The sequence below is a fragment of the Amphibalanus amphitrite genome, unplaced genomic scaffold (assembly GCF_019059575.1).
Source record: "Amphibalanus amphitrite isolate SeventyFive unplaced genomic scaffold, NRLGWU_Aamphi_draft 000956F_arrow, whole genome shotgun sequence".
Classification (NCBI taxonomy): Eukaryota; Metazoa; Arthropoda; class Thecostraca; order Balanomorpha; family Balanidae; genus Amphibalanus; species Amphibalanus amphitrite.
Window position 1 is genome coordinate 67,823 of NW_024882450.1, and position 19,678 is coordinate 87,500.

General features: G+C 49.5%; 1 protein-coding gene and 1 long non-coding RNA gene across 3 annotated transcripts in view; one reads left to right on the top strand and one right to left on the bottom strand.

Annotated features, from left to right (window-relative positions):
- The first annotated feature begins 5,286 nt into the window (after positions 1 to 5,286).
- LOC122368551 lies at positions 5,287 to 7,038 on the top strand. Its single transcript, XR_006254264.1, has 2 exons — positions 5,287 to 5,352; positions 6,809 to 7,038. It is a non-coding gene; the product is annotated as an uncharacterized LOC122368551 (long non-coding RNA).
- A 1,438-nt stretch (positions 7,039 to 8,476) lies between these two features.
- Positions 8,477 to 19,678, bottom strand: part of LOC122368549 (glutamate receptor ionotropic, kainate 2-like) — a 45,841-nt gene continuing 34,639 nt past the window's right edge. For both annotated transcript variants that reach the window (XM_043342570.1, XM_043342569.1), the window contains 9 exons: positions 18,131 to 18,388; positions 15,929 to 16,046; positions 15,584 to 15,663; positions 15,056 to 15,281; positions 14,763 to 14,927; positions 12,083 to 12,183; positions 11,327 to 11,488; positions 9,682 to 9,750; positions 8,477 to 9,034 (listed from right to left, as the gene is read on the bottom strand). In XM_043342570.1, the coding sequence (XP_043198505.1) occupies positions 8,954 to 9,034; positions 9,682 to 9,750; positions 11,327 to 11,488; positions 12,083 to 12,183; positions 14,763 to 14,927; positions 15,056 to 15,281; positions 15,584 to 15,663; positions 15,929 to 16,046; positions 18,131 to 18,388 (1,260 nt within the window). In that variant the 3' untranslated portion in view covers positions 8,477 to 8,953. The remainder of the gene's footprint in view (positions 9,035 to 9,681; positions 9,751 to 11,326; positions 11,489 to 12,082; positions 12,184 to 14,762; positions 14,928 to 15,055; positions 15,282 to 15,583; positions 15,664 to 15,928; positions 16,047 to 18,130; positions 18,389 to 19,678) is intronic.

Sequence of the window (19,678 nt, forward strand, 5' to 3'; positions counted from 1 at the left end):
CGTCCGCTTGGGGATACTGAGAGTGTGGTCGATGACGTTCATGTGCCGGATAGCCAGGTCACAGTGTCTCTATAGCATTTCTTGGGAAAACACTTCCTTGGTCATGCCAGAATGTCCATTCCACAGTTTGATGCTGCCAGAAAAGGAGCGTAAAAGCACTAGGCAGACGCCCGTCACAGCTGCATGACAAAACATCATTTTTCGTTGTTTTCAGCAGTCCCGGACAAGAGCTGTCCAAGTGCCGGCCCACGACCATGTCGTCCACGGGTGGGACGCCCACTGAGCGACGTGCTGCGACGCCGGCGGAGCCGCGGCGAATTGGAACCCCGTCCGTCCATCCCAGGAGTCGTCCATTTACAGCACGGATGGATCATAAGTCACTGAGCCGAGATTGCTAGGCCAGATGAGACTCCAATTGATGGTCCAAATGGAGGTCATCTGCTAGGTGCGTGACGCTATCACATCTCCACTTGGCTAAAGGTCCTCACAATCTGCAATCGATACCGATTTGGTTATACCTGCATTGCTGGATATAGAATGTATGCCATAAAGTTTTGCGCAGTTATTGAGACGGTAGGTAAAACATAGATGAAAGACATGATTATTGGTTATAGACAACATCGTAAAAGTCCGGGCCATTTATGGTTGAAAACAAACCAGCATAGCGTTTGTGGGAAGTTACACTTATCAAACACAATAACAAGCAAGGTATCCTTTCTACAGTAGCTAGTAGTTCCGATGTGCGTCATAACTCTTTATCGCTAAGGTTTGCTCCTCTCGGGTGCCCCATCCCGTCTCCCCAGCCCTGACGGCGCACAACGAAGGCAGACGCAGCTCGGGGCACCGCGCCGCGCCGGCGGCGGCTGTCTCCCACGGCTAATGATTTACCTTGGGGTCGTTTGGGGGTCCGGAGATACACCATCGACGCTGGCGCCGTGTCGGAAATGGACGGACCTGGCTGGGGAGGCACAAAGACGGCCGGATGTGCTTGGCACGAGGCACGCAGACGCCTGGTGGGAACAGACGCAGCGGGGAGAGACGGGCCAGACGGGCGGACTGGCGGACGGGGAGAGACGCACAGACGAGAGGCGGCAAAGACCAGCAGAGTGCAGACGGATAAGAGGAGACGAACAGGCGGTGAGAGGAGACGAAGGCACTTGGAGACGGCAGGATGCATTCCATATTTTTGATGAAGGAATGTTCATCAGTTTTCAATAACAAGTTCCAAGTAGGTTCTCCCGGTCATCAAAGAGTTCTAAAAAAAAAACTAAATGGTGAACAAGCACCTAACTGGTATGTAGACTAGGTCCATCCCATTTTGACGACGTGAAGTCAATACGCTGCTGCACACATATGATACAGACGCCGCTGCCACGCCCTGGGGAGTGTCTAACTGCGTGGCCAGACTTATGTTCCCATGGCGTCACGTCGGCCGCCTCTTTGACAAAACGATAGGCCCGGCGGGCTCAGGGTGGCAATGAACGACCACATATAGCGCGCTATCGAGACGTTATCGGATCAAATGGCCCCTCCGGAGAACAGCTCCAATAGAGCCATCTTATGTCGGGCCTTCCGTATCGAAACGATGCAAATGACATTAAATTGACTTGCGATGTAATATTTTACATAGATGAGCAGGGGCAGAAGGATATAGAACAAGTTTCTGATAGGCGAATGCCAAGGTCCGCTAGATGTTAGCCACGAAGATGATTATTTACTTACCCTTACGCTCTTATTTTGTCTGTAGGCATCTAATGCAATATTTAAAAACAACACATCGCAAATGCCATAAGTTAAATAGCCTGTTGGCTACCACACGAATAGTTAAGTCGTTATTTTCCCCGAGCTGGAAAAATGTATAGTTGTGCTAGCCTGCGGCGCAGCGTCTGAGTATTGGTTTATTTTATTTTGCTTTCAGCACTAATCAACGGGATATCGCTGCGGCGCGGCTGGGGCTGGCAGCGCGGCCTGAAAAGACTTCCCGACCATTAATGTGCCGCCGTAATGAAAACGCCGTAGTTGGTACGACCCTAAAAGTTTGCCAAACTTTGCCTGTCGGCCTTTCGGCACAAGTTTGGCCACAGTTTTACATTTCGAGCATAATCCAGCAGCCGGAAAGTGCTGCTTGTCGACATCTGGATGATTATGCATATCGGATGGCCGCTAGGTGCGGTGGAAATATTCAAATAGAATCCAAACTGAAAAGGCAGTGGAGGTGGTGCGTATATGCAAGATATAAAACACAAGTGAACGGAAGGGCAGCAAATTAGCACGCTGTAAAAAGAGGTTGCAAAACGAATAATTACTGTCTCAGGATACGTCAAAAGCAAGTAATATTTCGTTTCCTTGGAAATTTTGAATAATTAGAACGACTCACCAGTCACCAAGGACGGAGGAGAGATACATGTAAATAACTGTTACCCGAGGTCAAAGGCTCTGTCACTGCGTCCCTGTGGTGAGAGACAAAAGGTCATCTGGCGCTGGTCACATATTAGTGGAAACATGTGGACATAATTCAATTTCCTAGCTGGTCATAATTCTTAGCGTGAATTGTGATTGGCTCAGCTACCGCTACTGCGGGGCAGCTGCGCACCAGACGGTCGTCTCAGCCCAACAGCTGAACACCTTAGTATCCCATGGCCCTGGAGTAGCCTCAATAGGTAACAGGGGTTTGTGTTTGTTTTGTTTGTTTTGTTGGATTAGGCCCTTTCGGTCCAATGACCATTGCAGAGCCGGAAGGATGATAGGAATTAACCCTAGAACGCCTAGGGGGGGGGGGGTTGTATCAACCCCCCCCCCCTGAGGTTTTTTCGAAGTGCACGCTAAACGGCTTGTCGTAGCGGGCTGAAATTTTCAATACCCTCTGGGGCAACCTTTGCGCATCTTTTGCCGAAAAAAATTGATCGGGTCATGTCAGGTCACGGAGTTATGACGTCATAAAGGGAACAACCTCCGGCCAGATTTACGCTACATTGGAGATTGCTTCACATTGGTATAAATGCCGACTGACCTGACACACTGATGGATTGTTTTAGAATCACAACTGGCTGATTTGACATTGGCACAATGTCCGTTGACATTTTGAAGGTTACTAAAGGTCAAGGTCAGGTCAGTGACCTCGGTTGACCTGTAATGACTTCTTGCACTTGTATGCCTTTTCGGGGTATTTTGATGCCCTGAATTCGAATTTGCTATCCATTTCAGGCATCGTCGGTTGTTTCTTGTAGTTCATTTTGGGTCATGGTCAGGTCAGTGACGTCACACGCCTGACGTGACCCAATGCACAAATGACCTTGCAGACTTCCGATGCTCCCAACGCATCATTTTTAGAGGTATGACATCGAAATATACACCAAACGATAGAGAATTGATCACGAATCACGATAGTGAAGGTTTCGAGTCTATATCTTTTACCGTTTTGCCGCAATCGGCGCGGAAATCTGAAAAAATAGATTTTTCCGAAAATTTGACCTTTGACCGGTCATAAGTAGGTCAAATGTTGACCTAGGACCAAAAAATATACCACCAATCGCGAGATCTCGTTGAGAGCAATCCGTTGGTTTTTTCCGCTAAGCTCTACGACCTTCCGTTTCGAAACGCCAGGGGGGGTCGTAACAACCCCCCCCCCTGGTCGTTCGTGTTATGAGAAATGGCCTGGTCGTGCGAGGGTTAAGGGGGAAACATTGGTTAGGTTAGGTCTGGGCAGGCACCCCAGGGATTCGTCGAGGCTGAGCCCGTCTGTTAGGGACAGGCCACCCAGCCCCTGTCCCCCCCCCCCCCCCCCCCAAGGCACTCACTGCACCCGGCTACGGGTTGGCTCCCTCAAGAGCAGTGCAGCGGTGCGCTCCAAGGGAGCAGCCCGCATGGCCCGCATGGGATAAAGTTGCCTGTCCGGCCCGGAGCAGGGTTGCGGCGCGGAGGAGAAGGATTACAGTATCCTGAGGATAGGTACGACGGAACAAGGGATAACAGGGACCTAAAGTTATTCCTGAGTCAAGTCCCAACAAAGTAAAACGAGCAGGCAAAGCAAGACCCGACCGTGTCAGAATAGCGCCACCATTGTACTAGCGTGTACCTACGGAACTAGAGGTTCAGCCATTAGCCGCCAGAGTGCGGCTGATCGCCCTTTCCAGCCTCAAAGTCAAGGCTGTATGGGCTGCGGTAAGCTCACTATCGTGTTTTGGTGCTAGTTATTTATTTTTGACTGTGCAAGTGATATGTGGTGATATAGATGATGTGGTGATATAGATGTATTTATTAGATAGAGGACAAGTGGGGCGCTTTATTGAGTATGTACAGTAAATGTACAGGTACCTGTATCGTTCATTGTCAGACATGGCTCAACCTTTTCCAATGTTGTCATTTGTCACATCGGTCTCAAGACAAGAGGTATTTAATGGAACGCTTGTAGGTATATTATTAATTCATTGCAAGGTTAACATCATCTTATTCATCATTGGCATGACTAGCATCGTCTTCACAGCTAAAAATACAACAGCACCAAGTCTAACACAATTTCTACCTACTCACATCACACATTCACATATAGCGTTCAACGACTACCGTAACTTCCGTAAGGTGGGGCTATTTGGGACAGTGTGTAGTGGTTTAGCAAAATTGCTATAAAACCATCGATTTTTTTTGTTATTTTTTGCTCAGATTGGTGTGCTTTAATCCGCCGCTCGATTCCATACACTGAGAAACACATTTTAGAACTTATACTGATAGTACTCACCTGAGCACCTTCGATGGTTTCCATTTTGCCGCTTTGAGGAATTGGTCTTTCCCGAGAACTGTGCATGGTCTCCACTTCGGTTTCAGGAGTGGATTTGGTCTTGACCGAGATAGTTTAGTACTGGAAGTTGTCTTGCTACCCGTGTAACGCAAACAGTCGGTCTGCGGTGAGATTCGAACCAGCAGTCATTCGGTCAGAAAGGATGGTAAACTTCTCACTTTTTTCCTTATAGTTCTCGCAGCTGACGTGTTTTGACGACAGATGTCAGCACAGAAGGAAACTAAAGGCGTAGGTGGCGCTGTGTTAAGAGTAGAGCAGTTTGAAGTGCTGCGATTCCATTTTCGCTTAGGAAAATAGCAATTATTGATAAAAAATAAAACATGTATTTTTCAGTAGAAGAAATAATTTTTAATGAAAAAGAGCCTTACTATATGACACGATGTTTATCGATTTTAACAGTTCAAACCACTTTAAATGGATATCCCTAAGGAACATCTCTATGTATAATGCCTCAGTGCTTCCGGTCCTTCCTTTCTCGAAAGCACTGCGAAGGCTGCCGGCAGCGTGGTTGTGCCTTTCGCGAGTTGGTGTCTGGCGCACAGCGCGAACGTCTCATGGTGAGTTTGTTTTCTGTAATCTGTATGTCTTTGTGTGCACTTAACAGCTTGAAAGTAACCACAGCAAAGGTAATTACCTACTCTGGGAGGTGGCAAAATCTGTGTGCCATTGCCCATTTTTGGGATATAGGTTGCGATTGCCATCTGTTTGCCAGTGTTAGCAAAATCTGCTTAACCTTCCAGGCGGTGGGGGGGGGGCATTTTTTTGCCCCCCCTTTACTTTTTTCGATATATCTCGAGAACCGCTGCGCCGATCGTCACCAAACTTTCAGTACCCTCCCGGGAACAGCTAGCGCACATGGTGACCAAAATTTTTTCCAAAGGCTATGATAGGTTGGCCGCTAATGACGTAAGAGTGACGTCATTTTTGCCATTTTCGACCCAAAAAAAGGTTTCGCGGGAAGAGCTGTCAGGCCTACAGCTTTAGAGATACAGAAAAATGTTTTTGACATAAAAGGTGTGGAATCAAAAGGGCTACAAAACTGCTATTTCGGTTTTTCGAATTTTTTGGATTTTGACCCCCAAAAATCAAAAAATAGATTTTTTGAATATAATTGCCAAAAAATCCAAAAAGTTTTTTGAATTTCGAAAAAACCGGAATATATGTGATAGTCCCTACCGCCTTCTATCTACATACCAAATTTGAGATCGATACCTCGTTTTTTGGCCAAGTTATAGCGAAAAAACTGTTCAAAATTGATGACGTCAAATTTTCAAACTCAATTTTTAGCAATTCTAGACCTCGTAGCGCAAAACAAAGACCACCATTAGACTCCCCGTGACGAGCTGCATCGAATCGATACCCATTTTATGCAAAAATATCAATTTTGAAATTTGACCTTTTTTGACCTGACCTTGACCTGACCTCCACCAGAAAGTGACCTAAACCGTACCAGATGGTCTTATAACCAACACCATTGAGTTGGAAATGAAAAACTGGCCATAAACATGCATCACATAACCTTAGTAAAGTTGGGCTCATGTGGTGACCCTTTGTGACCTTTGGTGACCTGACCTGTGACCTGACCTGGTATGACCAGTGACCTCTAATAGCAACATATGTACTAGACAACTGACGCCTTATCGCTGATTTTCGACAAAATGCGTTTTACTCGGTGTTATAGCGCTTTCCCTAGAAGCCCTATGAACGGTGAAACATTTTATCTTTGACCTGACCTGTGACGTCATCGGTGACCCCGAGGTCAATGAAATTTGGTTTCCCTCGACAAATTTGACAGGGCTATCGAACGCCGTTTGAATTTTCCGGATCCGTCCAGTAGTTTCGGAGATACGGGGGGGGGGCAAAAAAGTGCCCCCCCCCCCCCCACCGCGTGGAAGGTGGCTGGTAGGCCCACCGCCTGCCGGGTTAAATACCAATCCGTGTGCTTTGAGGATATGGCTCAGGAATTAAGCGTTTCTGCCGTTTCTCTAATATTTGTCTTACTCTCCCTTTCAGAGCAAGAAGCCGTAGAGACGATGCTCTCAATGTTGGACACCGAAGTGAGGCAACTCATCGGGCACAACGCCAAAATGTCCCTGTTGTGTCCTGCTCCTGGGTCACGCGTGTCGCGCCTTGACAGCCGTGACCTTGAACGACCTTGACCGGCCGGGCCGGGCCGAGCGGCCGAGGGTCAGTATCGTCCGAGCGGCGCTGGTGTCAACACAGCTGAGTGCCGCGAGGTGAGGTGAGGCGTGTTCGCCGAGACGGTCCGGCCACAGTGAAATAGTGAAATAGTGGTGTAATCGATAATATGCGTGGCCAGTACGCGAGTGAGATTGACCCTGTGCGCGACACCGATTCGGAGACGCACATAAGTTAACACCGTCGTGTCGGATCGCTCGTACCGGTGATGGGAGACAAAGAGCAGCTGGAGCGTCTGATGGCGCTCATGGTTCAGCAGTCAGCAGGCTGCCATGCTGGAGTAGCTCCTCCCCAGCCAGATGTACGGGGACCCGCAGTTGCTACTGTACACGAACCCCAACTCTAGCCGTCTGTCCTGTCCAGTAACAGCTGATAACATTGATATCGACTACCGGTCCCTGTATAAGAGCAGCTGAGGTTTTCTGTGCGTGCCCTCTGACAGCTTATCGTTGTTCCCTGTGAGGGTGCTGGGACAATTTACTCGGGGTCGCTGTACAGAAGCAACTGCGGGTCCCCGTACCAGCTGCGCAAACTGTCTAGAGCGGCCAACCGGCTGTCGTCGCCTCCGCCGCTCCTATGGCTAGACTTCGGTCTCGCATGGACTCCCGTCGGTAGTGTTCACATGCCAGCCCATACATTTTACCATTAACTTTTTAATGTCTGTGCCTGTGTAACTATTGTACGTGCCTGTACTTAAGTGTTTGAATTGTACATCGTTCGCACAGTCTGTGGACCGTGGGGAGCGCCGCTTGACATGCATTTTTGCACTTACCTGCATTCCGTGTTAAAAGTAAAGTAAAGTAAAGGGACTGAGCTGTCGTGCACCGGGAGATAGTATGGTCTCTTGCTAAACGACTCAGTTGAAACTCAGCACGCCGGTCGGTACTGACTGGGGCGGCACGCGAAAGGGTTTGGGCAGCTTTTGAAACAAAATGTTCGCATCGAATGACTGCATCGCATGTTCTGTTCCAGAGTGAGTTTTTTGACATCTGACACAATAAATATACATGCCTGTTCTTTACCTTGTTTGTGCATGGAGGGAATGGGAAGGATCGAGAACGCGGATGCTGTGCCATGAAAAGCTGGCGCTCTACAGGGAGGGGAGGGGGGGGGAATGGGTCGTGAGCGCGAATGCCGTGCCAGGAAAGCCGGCGCTCTTAAGTTGTAAAGTTCTCGGAGACCATACAGGATCATATTATGAGCGGGAATTGTGTTCGTTTATGATCTCATGACCTGGTAAAGGTTCTCATGGGAGATCATCCCGCAGTATAAGAGTACCTTATCCGGGCAAAGTTCTCGTTCAAGATAGCACACCATTCTCACTCGAGAACGTTACGGGAAAAACCTGAGAACTTTACCAAACTGGAGACCAACAACTGTAAACAAAGTTCTCCCCAATTGAGGCTCTCATACAAGACCAGAACGACCCCTGCATGGTCTCCGAGAACCATGGATAGGCTTGAGTGTTTCTCAGTGTACCGTGATGAATCAAGCGGTGAATTGCCAGAGCAAAAATGACCAAAAAATGTTAAACGGTTTTCATTTTATAGCGATTTTATTTAAACATTACCTACAGACTCAAATAGCCCCACTGTCTCAAATAGCCCCACCTCACGGTGACTAAAATATAAATTGCAGGAGATCGATATAATACAGTGCAAATACTGATGAGGGTGCGAATGACGATGCGGTTTTTACACGTGTGATATATACTGCATTGACAAATGTACAAACAATTCACTTGTGACACTAGTGTCACAGCTTGCGTCACCTCCGAAGATCGATGGTCGCTTCTGTTCCGCAGAGATATCAGTGAACCAAACACTTGATAAACATTGGTCCAAAGTCGGTACTGCCACACAAATATGTTCCATATAGACCGTGCACAGTTGAGGTCCGGTTCTTATTATGCACATGTCATTACGCTGTGGTAAATTAGTGGTCCGTTGTTCGTGCCGGCTACGCGTCATAGGCATCGTACTCGGGCAGTGGCGCCGGCGATCTTCGAGAGAACTCTACCATCTTCATCATACCGTTGCCCTGGAAAAACATGTCAACACTGCAGTCAGTGCTGCATTCAAACTTATTGTATTGTGTTCATCAAATTATTGTGGACACGAGTCAACAGTATAGCTTTCCGGGCTTGCAGACGAGATACTCTTTCATGTTTTATTTACCTCGATTCCCAGGCAAACGCAATGTAAAAGACTAAATAGTACGTGCATCATAGTCATACCCTATGTGATAAAGACTTCGTCGTCAGCTAATCACAGTTTATCACGTACTCGCGGAGCTCCGATTAGTTTGCACAACCTAATCAAAGAGCTGCCCGTGTCCAGACTCGCATACGATCAAGCCCACCCTGCCTAACGCCGCCGGAAGAGCAGATGAGAATGAATGTACACATCCGGGGACGGTGCGTTAGATACACAGCGACGAACGTAAATATTTGCCGGGATTTGCTGCACTGCCAGACCACTTACGATATTATCCAGCGCTAGCCTTGCACGGAGTTGTATGTGTGAGCTACTCTATGCATTGATCAAAACAAGGTAACGTGCGTGACAGTACGATACCGTAGCATCAGAACGTTTATCAATTTTATCGGAACAAAAATAACTATACCACGTAGTGGGACGACGGCTGTGCGTTCATTAGCTCGCGGCTGACATCACACACATACGAACCTCCGGGTCCTGGCAGGGTGTGAAGCAGTACCGTCCTGCGACGGCGTAGTGGGAGTCGCCGTGACCCGACTGCCGGGGGAGCAAGGTTGTTAGGGACACGGTCACCAGCGCAGACAGGGGCTGAACGGAGACCGAGTCACTGAGACTAACATAACCCGCGCCCAGCTGGGGGGGGGGGGGGGCAGAATCTGTCCCCCCTCCCGTTTTTCGCCAGTAACTTCTAAACGCGTTACGCCAGCGACGTCAAACTTTCGGTACCTTATCATACATCAATTTGACATGTTTCCTGAAAATTTGAGCGAAATCCGTCGGAAAATTTTGAGAAATTGACGTTTTAGTGACGTCATGTTCGCCATTTTCGCCTCAAAAACGGCAAAATTTCAAACGCCGCTAACATCTTCATTTTTACAGGAATCAAGACGTAACAAAAAAGGTTATACGTGATTTTCCTTTGTCTATCAAATGGCTATCTCGGTTTTTTAAAAATTTTGGATTTTGGCCCCACATTTTTCAAAAAACTGACTTTTTTGGAAAATAATTATAAAATCCAAAATTTTGAGTGTATCGAAAAAACCGGAATACATGTCAGAGAAGAGGTCTATGTGCACCTACATACCAATTTTTAGAAAAATCGGTTCAAAAATGTGGGAGTTATTCAAAATTTTATGACGTCACGACACACAACAATTTTGAAAAATGATTTTTTTTTGAAGTTCTAGACCTCGTACGGAAACGAAAATAGCACAATTCGATTCGCCGTGAAAAACTGCATCAGATAGGCACCTTTTTAGGCCTTAACAAGCAGCTTCAAAATTTGACCTTACTTGACCTGACCTTGACCTGACCTCGACCTGAAATTCGTCCAGAGGTGGTCCATATCACTTATTGAGTGTGCCTATTGAATTATATGAGTAAAATGACCCATAAAACATGTGTCGCACATGCCCTTTTCTATATTTTGTTTTTGGTGACCTGACCTGACCTGACCTGACCTTGACCTTGACCTTTGAATGACATTGTATGCAACGAATATTGTCTTGGTAGTCTAAGAACACGTTTTCGGCAATCAGTCTCAGTCCATTCTTCGGCAACTACGGTGCAAGGCCGATACTGTAGAAATTTGCATTTTGTACCCTTGACCTGACCTTGACCTGACCTCTGACCTACTTAAGCAAAAAAATTTGGGTTCTTAAGATCCGCCTTGTTGAGAGCTTTCGATTGCCGTTTTCCCCGTCTTTCTACGACCATCGGTTCGGAAGTTAGACAGGGGGGCAGAATCTGCCCCCCACCCCCCAGCAGGGCGTGTATGGCTGAATAGCCCAGCGAGGGGCGGGATAACGGCACGGACGGGGGACCGAAACAGTGAGACAATTGAGACATCGCAAACCCTGAAACAGGAGCAATCTGGCACTGAAGATAAATCGTTCAATCACCGATGAACCTTTGTTAGTCCGGTCTACAAAGGTATGAGGATCAACACTGCTCTGAATGTTGAAAATTCAATAGCCTATCGTAAAATTCGAGCCCAAATTAAATAGATGGTGGCTGAACATAAATTCGTTGAATTAATTCCCAAATTAGAAACCATCAAGAGCACAAAACAGTCATCACTAATCCCTACAATGCCCATGCCATAGGAGCGCACCTGACTGCCGTTGAGGGGCGGGTCGTGCGCGCCCCGGGGCATGTCGGGCGCCGCAGGGGTCAGGCACCGGTCGCAGTGGCGGGTCAGCGCCGGCCGCTGGTGGGACGCGTGGCACCGCATCGCGAAACACAGCTCCTCCAGCATCTCCGAACAGAGCGATTGCTGCCGGGCGGAGACATGGAGATGTTACCGACGGTTTGGGGGAAACAACCTGAGAGATGTGTGACATGTCACACAGTTGAAAAATAGGTGTGGTCGGACGTTGACTTTGGAGAAGCAGCGTCAAATCAGAGATGACGAACTCCCTGTTTGTCTTGGCCTAGTCACGGTTTTAGCATATAGACAGGCACTTGAACACGAGGGATTTGGGTAGACATGCATCCCTCGCGCATTCACGCTTAGCGCATGTGGGTGGAGCCGGCGATTGACACAATCACCCACCAGGCGCGACAGACAGGAAGCTGTCAGTCGGAATGCAGGTAGTAAATAGCTTGATGCAACACTTGTTGACATTGGCGATAGCGATAGTGGTCCTTGAGCATTGCACCATTCACCTTATCGTAAAAGCAGACAATGGCGCCAATCATAACAAGACCGTCGGCCTCATCCGGCGCTGCAATAAGGAAATTCTGCATGACTTGAGTTTTCTGGTCGATGTTAGGAAGTGAATTTTAACATATACACAGGTCTCTGTGACGTACATTGCTGACGTTTGTGACGAAGTCCATGGTTTGTCGTCATACCATCCGTTCATACCTTGTCCAGCTGGGCGTTGCGTTTCGCCGTCCAGCAGAACTCGACAATGGCCACACACACGGCGAACGCCAGGCCGCAGAGCAGCACCACGAACACCCCGCCTGGGGAGCAGAGGGAGACACGGGCCAGGGCCGGGGGTCAGCAGCGGGACAGAGAGACAGGGCCGGGGGTCAGCAGAGGGACAGAGAGACAGGGCCGGGGGTCGGGGCACGGCCGAGTAGCGGCAGGCTTTGTCACCGGTACACTATCAGGGTTATAATGGAGCTGCAGGGTCAACGTTATCAGGGCGGAGGACAAAGAGCTATATTTGGTACCTCGTTATTGTTCTACTCCAGTGATCAAATGCATTGGATACGTGTAAGAAGTTTTAATTGTGGATGACCGATGATCTTCGTAATGGACTGGTGGTATAACTTCTCCGCATCATTGAGCCCCATGACTGTCGTACTGACTTAAAAGTCACCGTCCAGCACAAGAAGAAGATCTATTCTGCTCTCCTCTACACCTTCCAGCCAACTAAACTCACAATCCCCCTCCTGGCACATCCACAGCTCGCAGACACACATCTCACATCATCACCAACCAATCGCGCTGTCATACGTCATATATCTCACATCATAACCAGCCAATCATGCTCCCATACGTCATGCCCGGCCCAGCTACTTGCAGGGTGTAACTCGGCCCTGCCGGCATCAGATGCCGGCGGCTATGACCAACGCTGGGTCACCGGTTCACAGCTCGACGCTGAAGCTGACTCACACTTATACGGCTCACATTCATCCTTGCGTCACGCTACATCACCCCCTGGTTCTGAAGAACCACATTACTCTACATGTTACATGTCATTCAATCAACGCATCAACTACATCCTCTGGCACACCATCGCCATATCTTTCCGGCTCTCTTCGAACACGCGTACCACGCCGCAGCGTCGCAGGCACGAACGTTTCACTCTCGTCTGCGGACACATCGGACCCGGTCGGTGGATCGGGGTCCGGGGACTGAGCGACGCTGGGCGGCCGCGTGTCCGACTCCGTCACATCACTCGGAGCTGGCGACACACACACGCCATCACACTCGCTGTCATCAGACCACTCCACCGTTGGCGCTCGCAGAGCCCCTGGCCTCGGACATTCAGGGACGGTCAACCGATGTCGGAGGTTTCGCACATGTCGTGGGACATTATCGACTTCGATTGTCTGGGCCGAAACGACGCCTGTCACAATACCCTCGTCTGACTTTACCCCGCCCACAGCACAGCACCCGGCTGTCGTTGACAGCGACCAAGCTGGCGTCACTCCGCTCCCAGCAGGACACCATGCCCTTCCACACCACTGTCTCGCTGCACCCTGTGTCGACGAGTGCTCGGCACTTGCGCCCATTTACATTGATGTCGATGATGGGGGCTCTTGGGTCACTGCGGCAGCTGGCGACGGCGGAGCCCGTGGCGCTGATGTAGCGCCGTCGCCGTGCCCGTTTGGGCAGAGCCGGGCGATGTGGCCTACCTGGTTACAGGTCCAACACCGCAGTGGTGGACGGCGACCCGTCCCTCTGGCTCCCCGCTGCTGCTGTACATATGATGGCGGCGGCTGGACGACAGCCACCGATGCAGTCGCTCTCTCCCTGGCCGCCATCGCCAACGTTGACCTAGCGACGGCGACGGCTCGCTCCAAGGAGAGAGTTTCATCTCCAGCACTGTTACGTACTGTTAGCCGCACCTCCGGCGGCAGACCTTGCAGGAAGTGCGTCGTCATCACTTCGTTGGACACTGAACCTATGAGGGATATCAGCCGCTTGACTGATCCCAGGTAGGCATCCACAGACTCGCCCGGTTGTAGACGTCGGTGATACAGCTCATACATAGCCGCGTCGGGTCCCAATGCAAATGCACGATGCAGTTTTTGGCGGACGATTGCAGCATCCCGCTGCTCGGTGGAGGAGAGGGTGGCCCACACCTCGTACGCCTGGTCCCTCAGGCGTGTGGGTATGACAGCGGCCAGTGACACACGACGCAGGGCACACAGCTGTGTCGCCTGCTCCAGCCATCTGACGACGTCACCGCTGCCGTCGAACTCCGGTATTGCCCGCAGATCGAATGCAGGCGCAGGAAACTCTGGTTCCATGGTATTGGTACCAGCTACCGGTGCACCACTGCCCTCTTCTACGTCAGACATAATCACAACACTTAGTCGAGAAGGCCGAAATAGCTTGTCGTACTGACTTAAAAGTCACCGTCCAGCACAAGAAGAAGATCTATTCTGCTCTCCTCTACACCTTCCAGCCAACTAAACTCACAATCCCCCTCCTGGCACATCCACAGCTCGCAGACACACATCTCACATCATCACCAACCAATCGCGCTGTCATACGTCATATATCTCACATCATAACCAGCCAATCATGCTCCCATACGTCATGCCCGGCCCAGCTACTTGCAGGGTGTAACTCGGCCCTGCCGGCATCAGATGCCGGCGGCTATGACCAACGCTGGGTCACCGGTTCACAGCTCGACGCTGAAGCTGACTCACACTTATACGGCTCACATTCATCCTTGCGTCACGCTACAATGACTTAGGCTTATTGCTGTGGAAGGCGATCCCGTTCAACAAGCAAACAGATGCCCGCCCGGGGGACGGGCTAACAAGTAATATTGGGACTAACCGTTGACAGTCGTACCCACCTATGTTGGCGACGCCCAGCTCGCTGGCCTTGGAGCCCTTGTTCTTGTCGTCTCGGTTGCACGAGTCGGCATTGTCCTTCCACCACTTGTTGTAGAGCGTGTGGATGACCGCCTTCTCCTGTAGCTCCAGAATGGCCAGTGAGATCGGATCTCGCCACGGTGACCCTGAAACCGACGTAACACTTCGTGACATCAGAACAGTGGTTCATGATTTCGACATGAATTGTCATTGACATTCACATCATGTTTGTGGAAAAAATAAACAACGCAAGGCGCACGAGTACCTAACCTACCCATGGTTGTTGCGATGCCGAACCCCTTTGAGTCGAGCAGCCCTCCGATCTGCGTCAGGTTGCAGTTCCTGTTGACGATGTAGTCGATGGTGTTGGACTCGGCTAAGAAGGCGTAGTTGCCCTCCAGCACTCGCTCGATCCCCTCCTCGTAGGTTTTCGTAAACACCGACGGCTTCTTGTTCTCCATGAAACGCCACATCTTCTTGTAGGTGTCTATTTTGGAATCCTGCAACGAAAAGTTGCCAGTGATTTATTGACGTGGCTTCATAAGCAGGTGACATTATTATGATCGTCGGAATAACTGGTCATCGTCACAGCTATAGGGAGAATGCATATTTTCAAGTTGTATAGCAAATGAAGTATTGATTATTTTTATCGTGAAGTGGATCTTTGTCAACATTTGCGTTGATCTGCGATACTTTTTTATGGCCTTTTAAGATGAACATGATCTAAAACGTGACTTTTTCACCGTGATCAATGATTCAAACACGACCCGTTAGTAATGCCTGAAAGCAGGTGTTTGCTCACCCTGAAGAAGGTGAGCGTGGACCCTCCCTCCAGAGTGCCGTAGCTGATTTCGCTCTGATCAGCCAGACCCTCGGCACTCTCTGAAACGTAAGAGACAAGATCATCGTGACGTAACTACTAGTTATCATTGAGATAAGCAGCCCCTCGGTACTCTCTGAAACATAAGAGACGAGTTCATCTTGTGGTAATTGGTCTCCAGATCGACCAGTCCCTCAGTACTCTAGTCTGTAACATCACAAACGGATAGACGACATCTTGGGTCTGAGTGCAGTACTTTGCTACTAACGTTTGGATTCTAATAAAAAATCACGCCTAGGTAAGTTCCTAGCTAGGCACTCAGCTTACCGATTGGTGTAATCATTCTTTCCACTGTAAGGAAGGCTGCCAGATTCGCAGTGTATGACGAAATGATTATCAGCGTGAAAAACCACCAGATACCACCAACTATTCTCGTCGATAAGGCCTGTAAAAAGAATGGAAAAATGTAATAGCATTGGGATGAATTGACTCAACTTATTTACCACACATGTTCGCATCTATAGAATGAAAAGGTCGCGTGATAGGCGAAAACAGCTTCGTGGTCAACAAACTTCACCCTGTTTGAATGTTAAAAACTGTCGCACTATCTCCTTTTTGTGAGCGAGTTGATACGTGACACTTGTAGGACGCTGGCAAACTTAGCTGCTTCCTTTTTGGTCTCGGACTTGTGAAACTTTATGTTGACCCTTTTTTCTAAAGATCTCAGCTGTCAGAGTGAACAATAAACACGCTTAAACATACTTTTTTGAACAGTGATCGTCAATCTCGTCTAAAAGCCACCACACGAAGGTTTCGCATTAACCCGCGACCTGGTGGGGGGGGGGGGCTATTTTTTGCCCCCCCTCCAGACTTTTCGATATATCTCGAGAACCGCTACGCCGAACGTCACCAAACTTTCAGTACCCTCTCGGACATCAATTTTACACATTGTGACCAAAAATTTTTCAAAAGGCTATGATAGGTTGGCCGGAAATGACGTCAGAGTGACGTCATGTTCTGCCGTTTTCGACCCAAAAAAGGGTTTCGCGGGAAGAGCTGCCAGGCCTACAGCTTTGCAAATACAGAAAAATGATAAAGACATAAAAGCTGTAGAATCGACAGGGCTACAAAACTGCTATCTCGGATTTTTGAAATTTTTGGATTTTGACCCCCAAAAATCAAAAAATATTTTTTGGATATAATAATAAAAAAAATCCAAAAAGTTTTTTGAATTTCGCAAAAACCGGAATATATGTGATAGTACTTAGCGCCTTCCATCCACATACCAAATTTGAGATTGATACCTCTTTTTTTTTGGCGAAGTTATAGCGAAAAAACTGTTCAAAATTGATGACGTCAAATTTTCAAACTCAATTTTTAGCAATTCTAGACCCCGTAGCGCAAAACAAAGACCGCCATTAGACTCCCCGTGACGAGCTGCATCGAATCAATATCCATTTTATGCAAAACTATCAACTTTAAAATTTGACCTTTTTTGGCCTGACCTTGACCTGACCTTGACCTGAACTTCACCAGAAAGTGACCTAAGCCGTACCTGATAGTCTTATAACCAACACCATTGAGTTGGAAATGAAAAATTGGCCATAAAACATGCATCACACAACTTTAGTAAAGTTGGGCTCATGTGACCTGACCTGTGACCCTTGGTGACCTGACCTGTGACCTGACCTAGTATTGTCAGTGACCTCTAATAGCAACATATCTACTAGGCAACTGACGCCCTATCGCTGATTCTCGACAAAATGCGTTTTCCTCGGTGTTATAGCGCATTCCCTAGAGGACCCGTGAACGGTGAAACATTTCATCTTTGACCTGGCCTGTGACGTCATCGGTGACCCCGAGGTCAATGAAATTTGGTTTCCTTCGACAAATTTGACAGGCCTTTCGAACGCCGTTTGAATTTTGCGGATCCGTCCAGTAGTTTCGGAGATACGAGGGGGGGGGGGCAAAAAATAGCCCCCCCCCCCCACCAGGTCGCGTTATAAACAGACCCCACCAGGGCGCGGGTTAACTCCGATATTATGTTCTAAGACACCGGGTAATGAAAGCACGGTGGTGGAGAGGTGCCTGTCGGGTCTCCTTTCAGTGCCTAACGTCTTCAGAGCAGCCTTCCGCTGCAGGACTGCATGATTCCCAAAGACAGGCAATTAGCCCGGAGGAGTTGATCCTGCGAGCCGAGGAGCCTCTCTGAACTACGACCGCCTAATAGCCGCCCCGGCATCACCCAGATATGCAAATGTAATGGCGATACAAACAAGTCTCCCGGGGGACAGTCGTTCAAAGGTCAAAGGCACTGAAACTGTATCAACTAGAAGTGTCAGCAGCAAATAGAGGGAGGGGACGGACTCACGGGACACAGTCGCAGTCCCAGAGACGCGATAAAGGCCACTGATTGGTCTGTCAGTCACTGCTGCTGACCCCTCCGGAGTCCCGGACCATCATCCCCAACCCCTCGCCCTTGGGCCAGAGATCGGATGTGACTCACGCCTGTCCCCCTCCCGCGCCCACCTTGGGGTTGAGGTCGGAGCCCTGCTGCATCAGCGTGCCGATGGTGAACCAGAAGCTGTTGCTGACGCTGAACTGGTTCTCCATGACGTCGCCGGCGGCGGTGCACGGGTGCGGGTTGTGCCACTCGTACGGGCTGACGCGCGCCACCACAAACATGGTAAGCGAGACGAGCAGGTAGGCGGTCAGCACGTACAGCCAGATGTGGACCGCCAGCGGGTTCATGAACGAAAACAGCCGCGTCTCCTGGCTGGTCGGCTTCTGTCGGGGGACGGGGGTGCCGCGGCACGGAGCGGGTCAGACGGTGACACGCGGGAACATATGGCGACACAGTAGGTCATACAACGCTACATTGGGTCACAAAAAGCCACAGTAGTCATACAGCGACATAACTACAAGGCCATACGGCGACATGAATCGCACAATATGCTGCATGGCAAGGTGGCACAGAGAACGATCATACAGAAGAATAAGCCGGGGGGGGGGGGGGGGGTCAGAAAAAGTTGTGAGCATCGTTACAGAAACATGCGTCGAATGTTGTCGCTCATTTGTGATCTTTTTGTGACGAGGACACTCATTGTAAAACATGCTTTCCGTTTACAGGAGCCTTGTAACAGAAACTATACTGGGTTATCTCTTGGTTTTTGTTCGTCTAATCTTTGCCTCTTTGGTCAGTGTGTTTTCCGCATCTATCTCCGCAGCGCTAGTGTGTTATCAGTGCACAACAGAACACAGTTTACGGCTGTTGGCAGGGCGCCTCTGGCCGAGACATCTCTGGTGTATTCTGACCGAGACCCAGCTGCGTGGGCAGCCGCGGCGAGAGCAGTTTCCTGTTTGTGAGCGCTCGGCGTTATGACATTACCGGCCAGGCATTAGCAGCGTGTCCGTGTGTGTATGTCCGTGTGTGTATGTTGGTGTGTATGGGCAGGCAGTGTGTGGGGGCGTGTCTGCTCCGCCGGGCGTGTGGGACCACTTGGCTCGGCCCACCGCCCCCCACCGGGCGGATACGGCGTTGGGACCCTGCCACGACCCGGAGATGCGCAAGATCCGGAGGGCGGAGGGCGATGTGTGCTGGCGGCCGCGCCGGGCCGCACAGACAGACAGGCAGACAGACGGGGAGAGAAGGCGCTGACTCGGCGCGCGCGGCGCGGGTGAGAGAACTGGGGCGAGTGGACGCCCGTGAGCACGATCTAATGGATGAGAGGCGACCGAGTGTCACCACAGATAAGCAGTAAGCACTATTGTGGTGGTCATACTGGGATTGTGCCTCCTAAAGTTTTTGAGCAATTTGGTCGTATAAAGAATGCAACAAAATGCACCATCGTTTATATCAGGACTAGCATTTCGAACAATGTCCGACAGTCTAACAACACGCTACATCCGTGTGCAGCCCTTCGAGTGCACGGACGTCATTTCGGAGGAACTGTTTGCTTAGCCAATGCGAGGTCTGTTTGAACAGTCAAAGTTTGTTGATAAGCATAATATTGATTCTCGCCCGTCAAAGCATCGGTGCAATTTGATTATGCGGCTAATCGAAGACCACTTGATAGA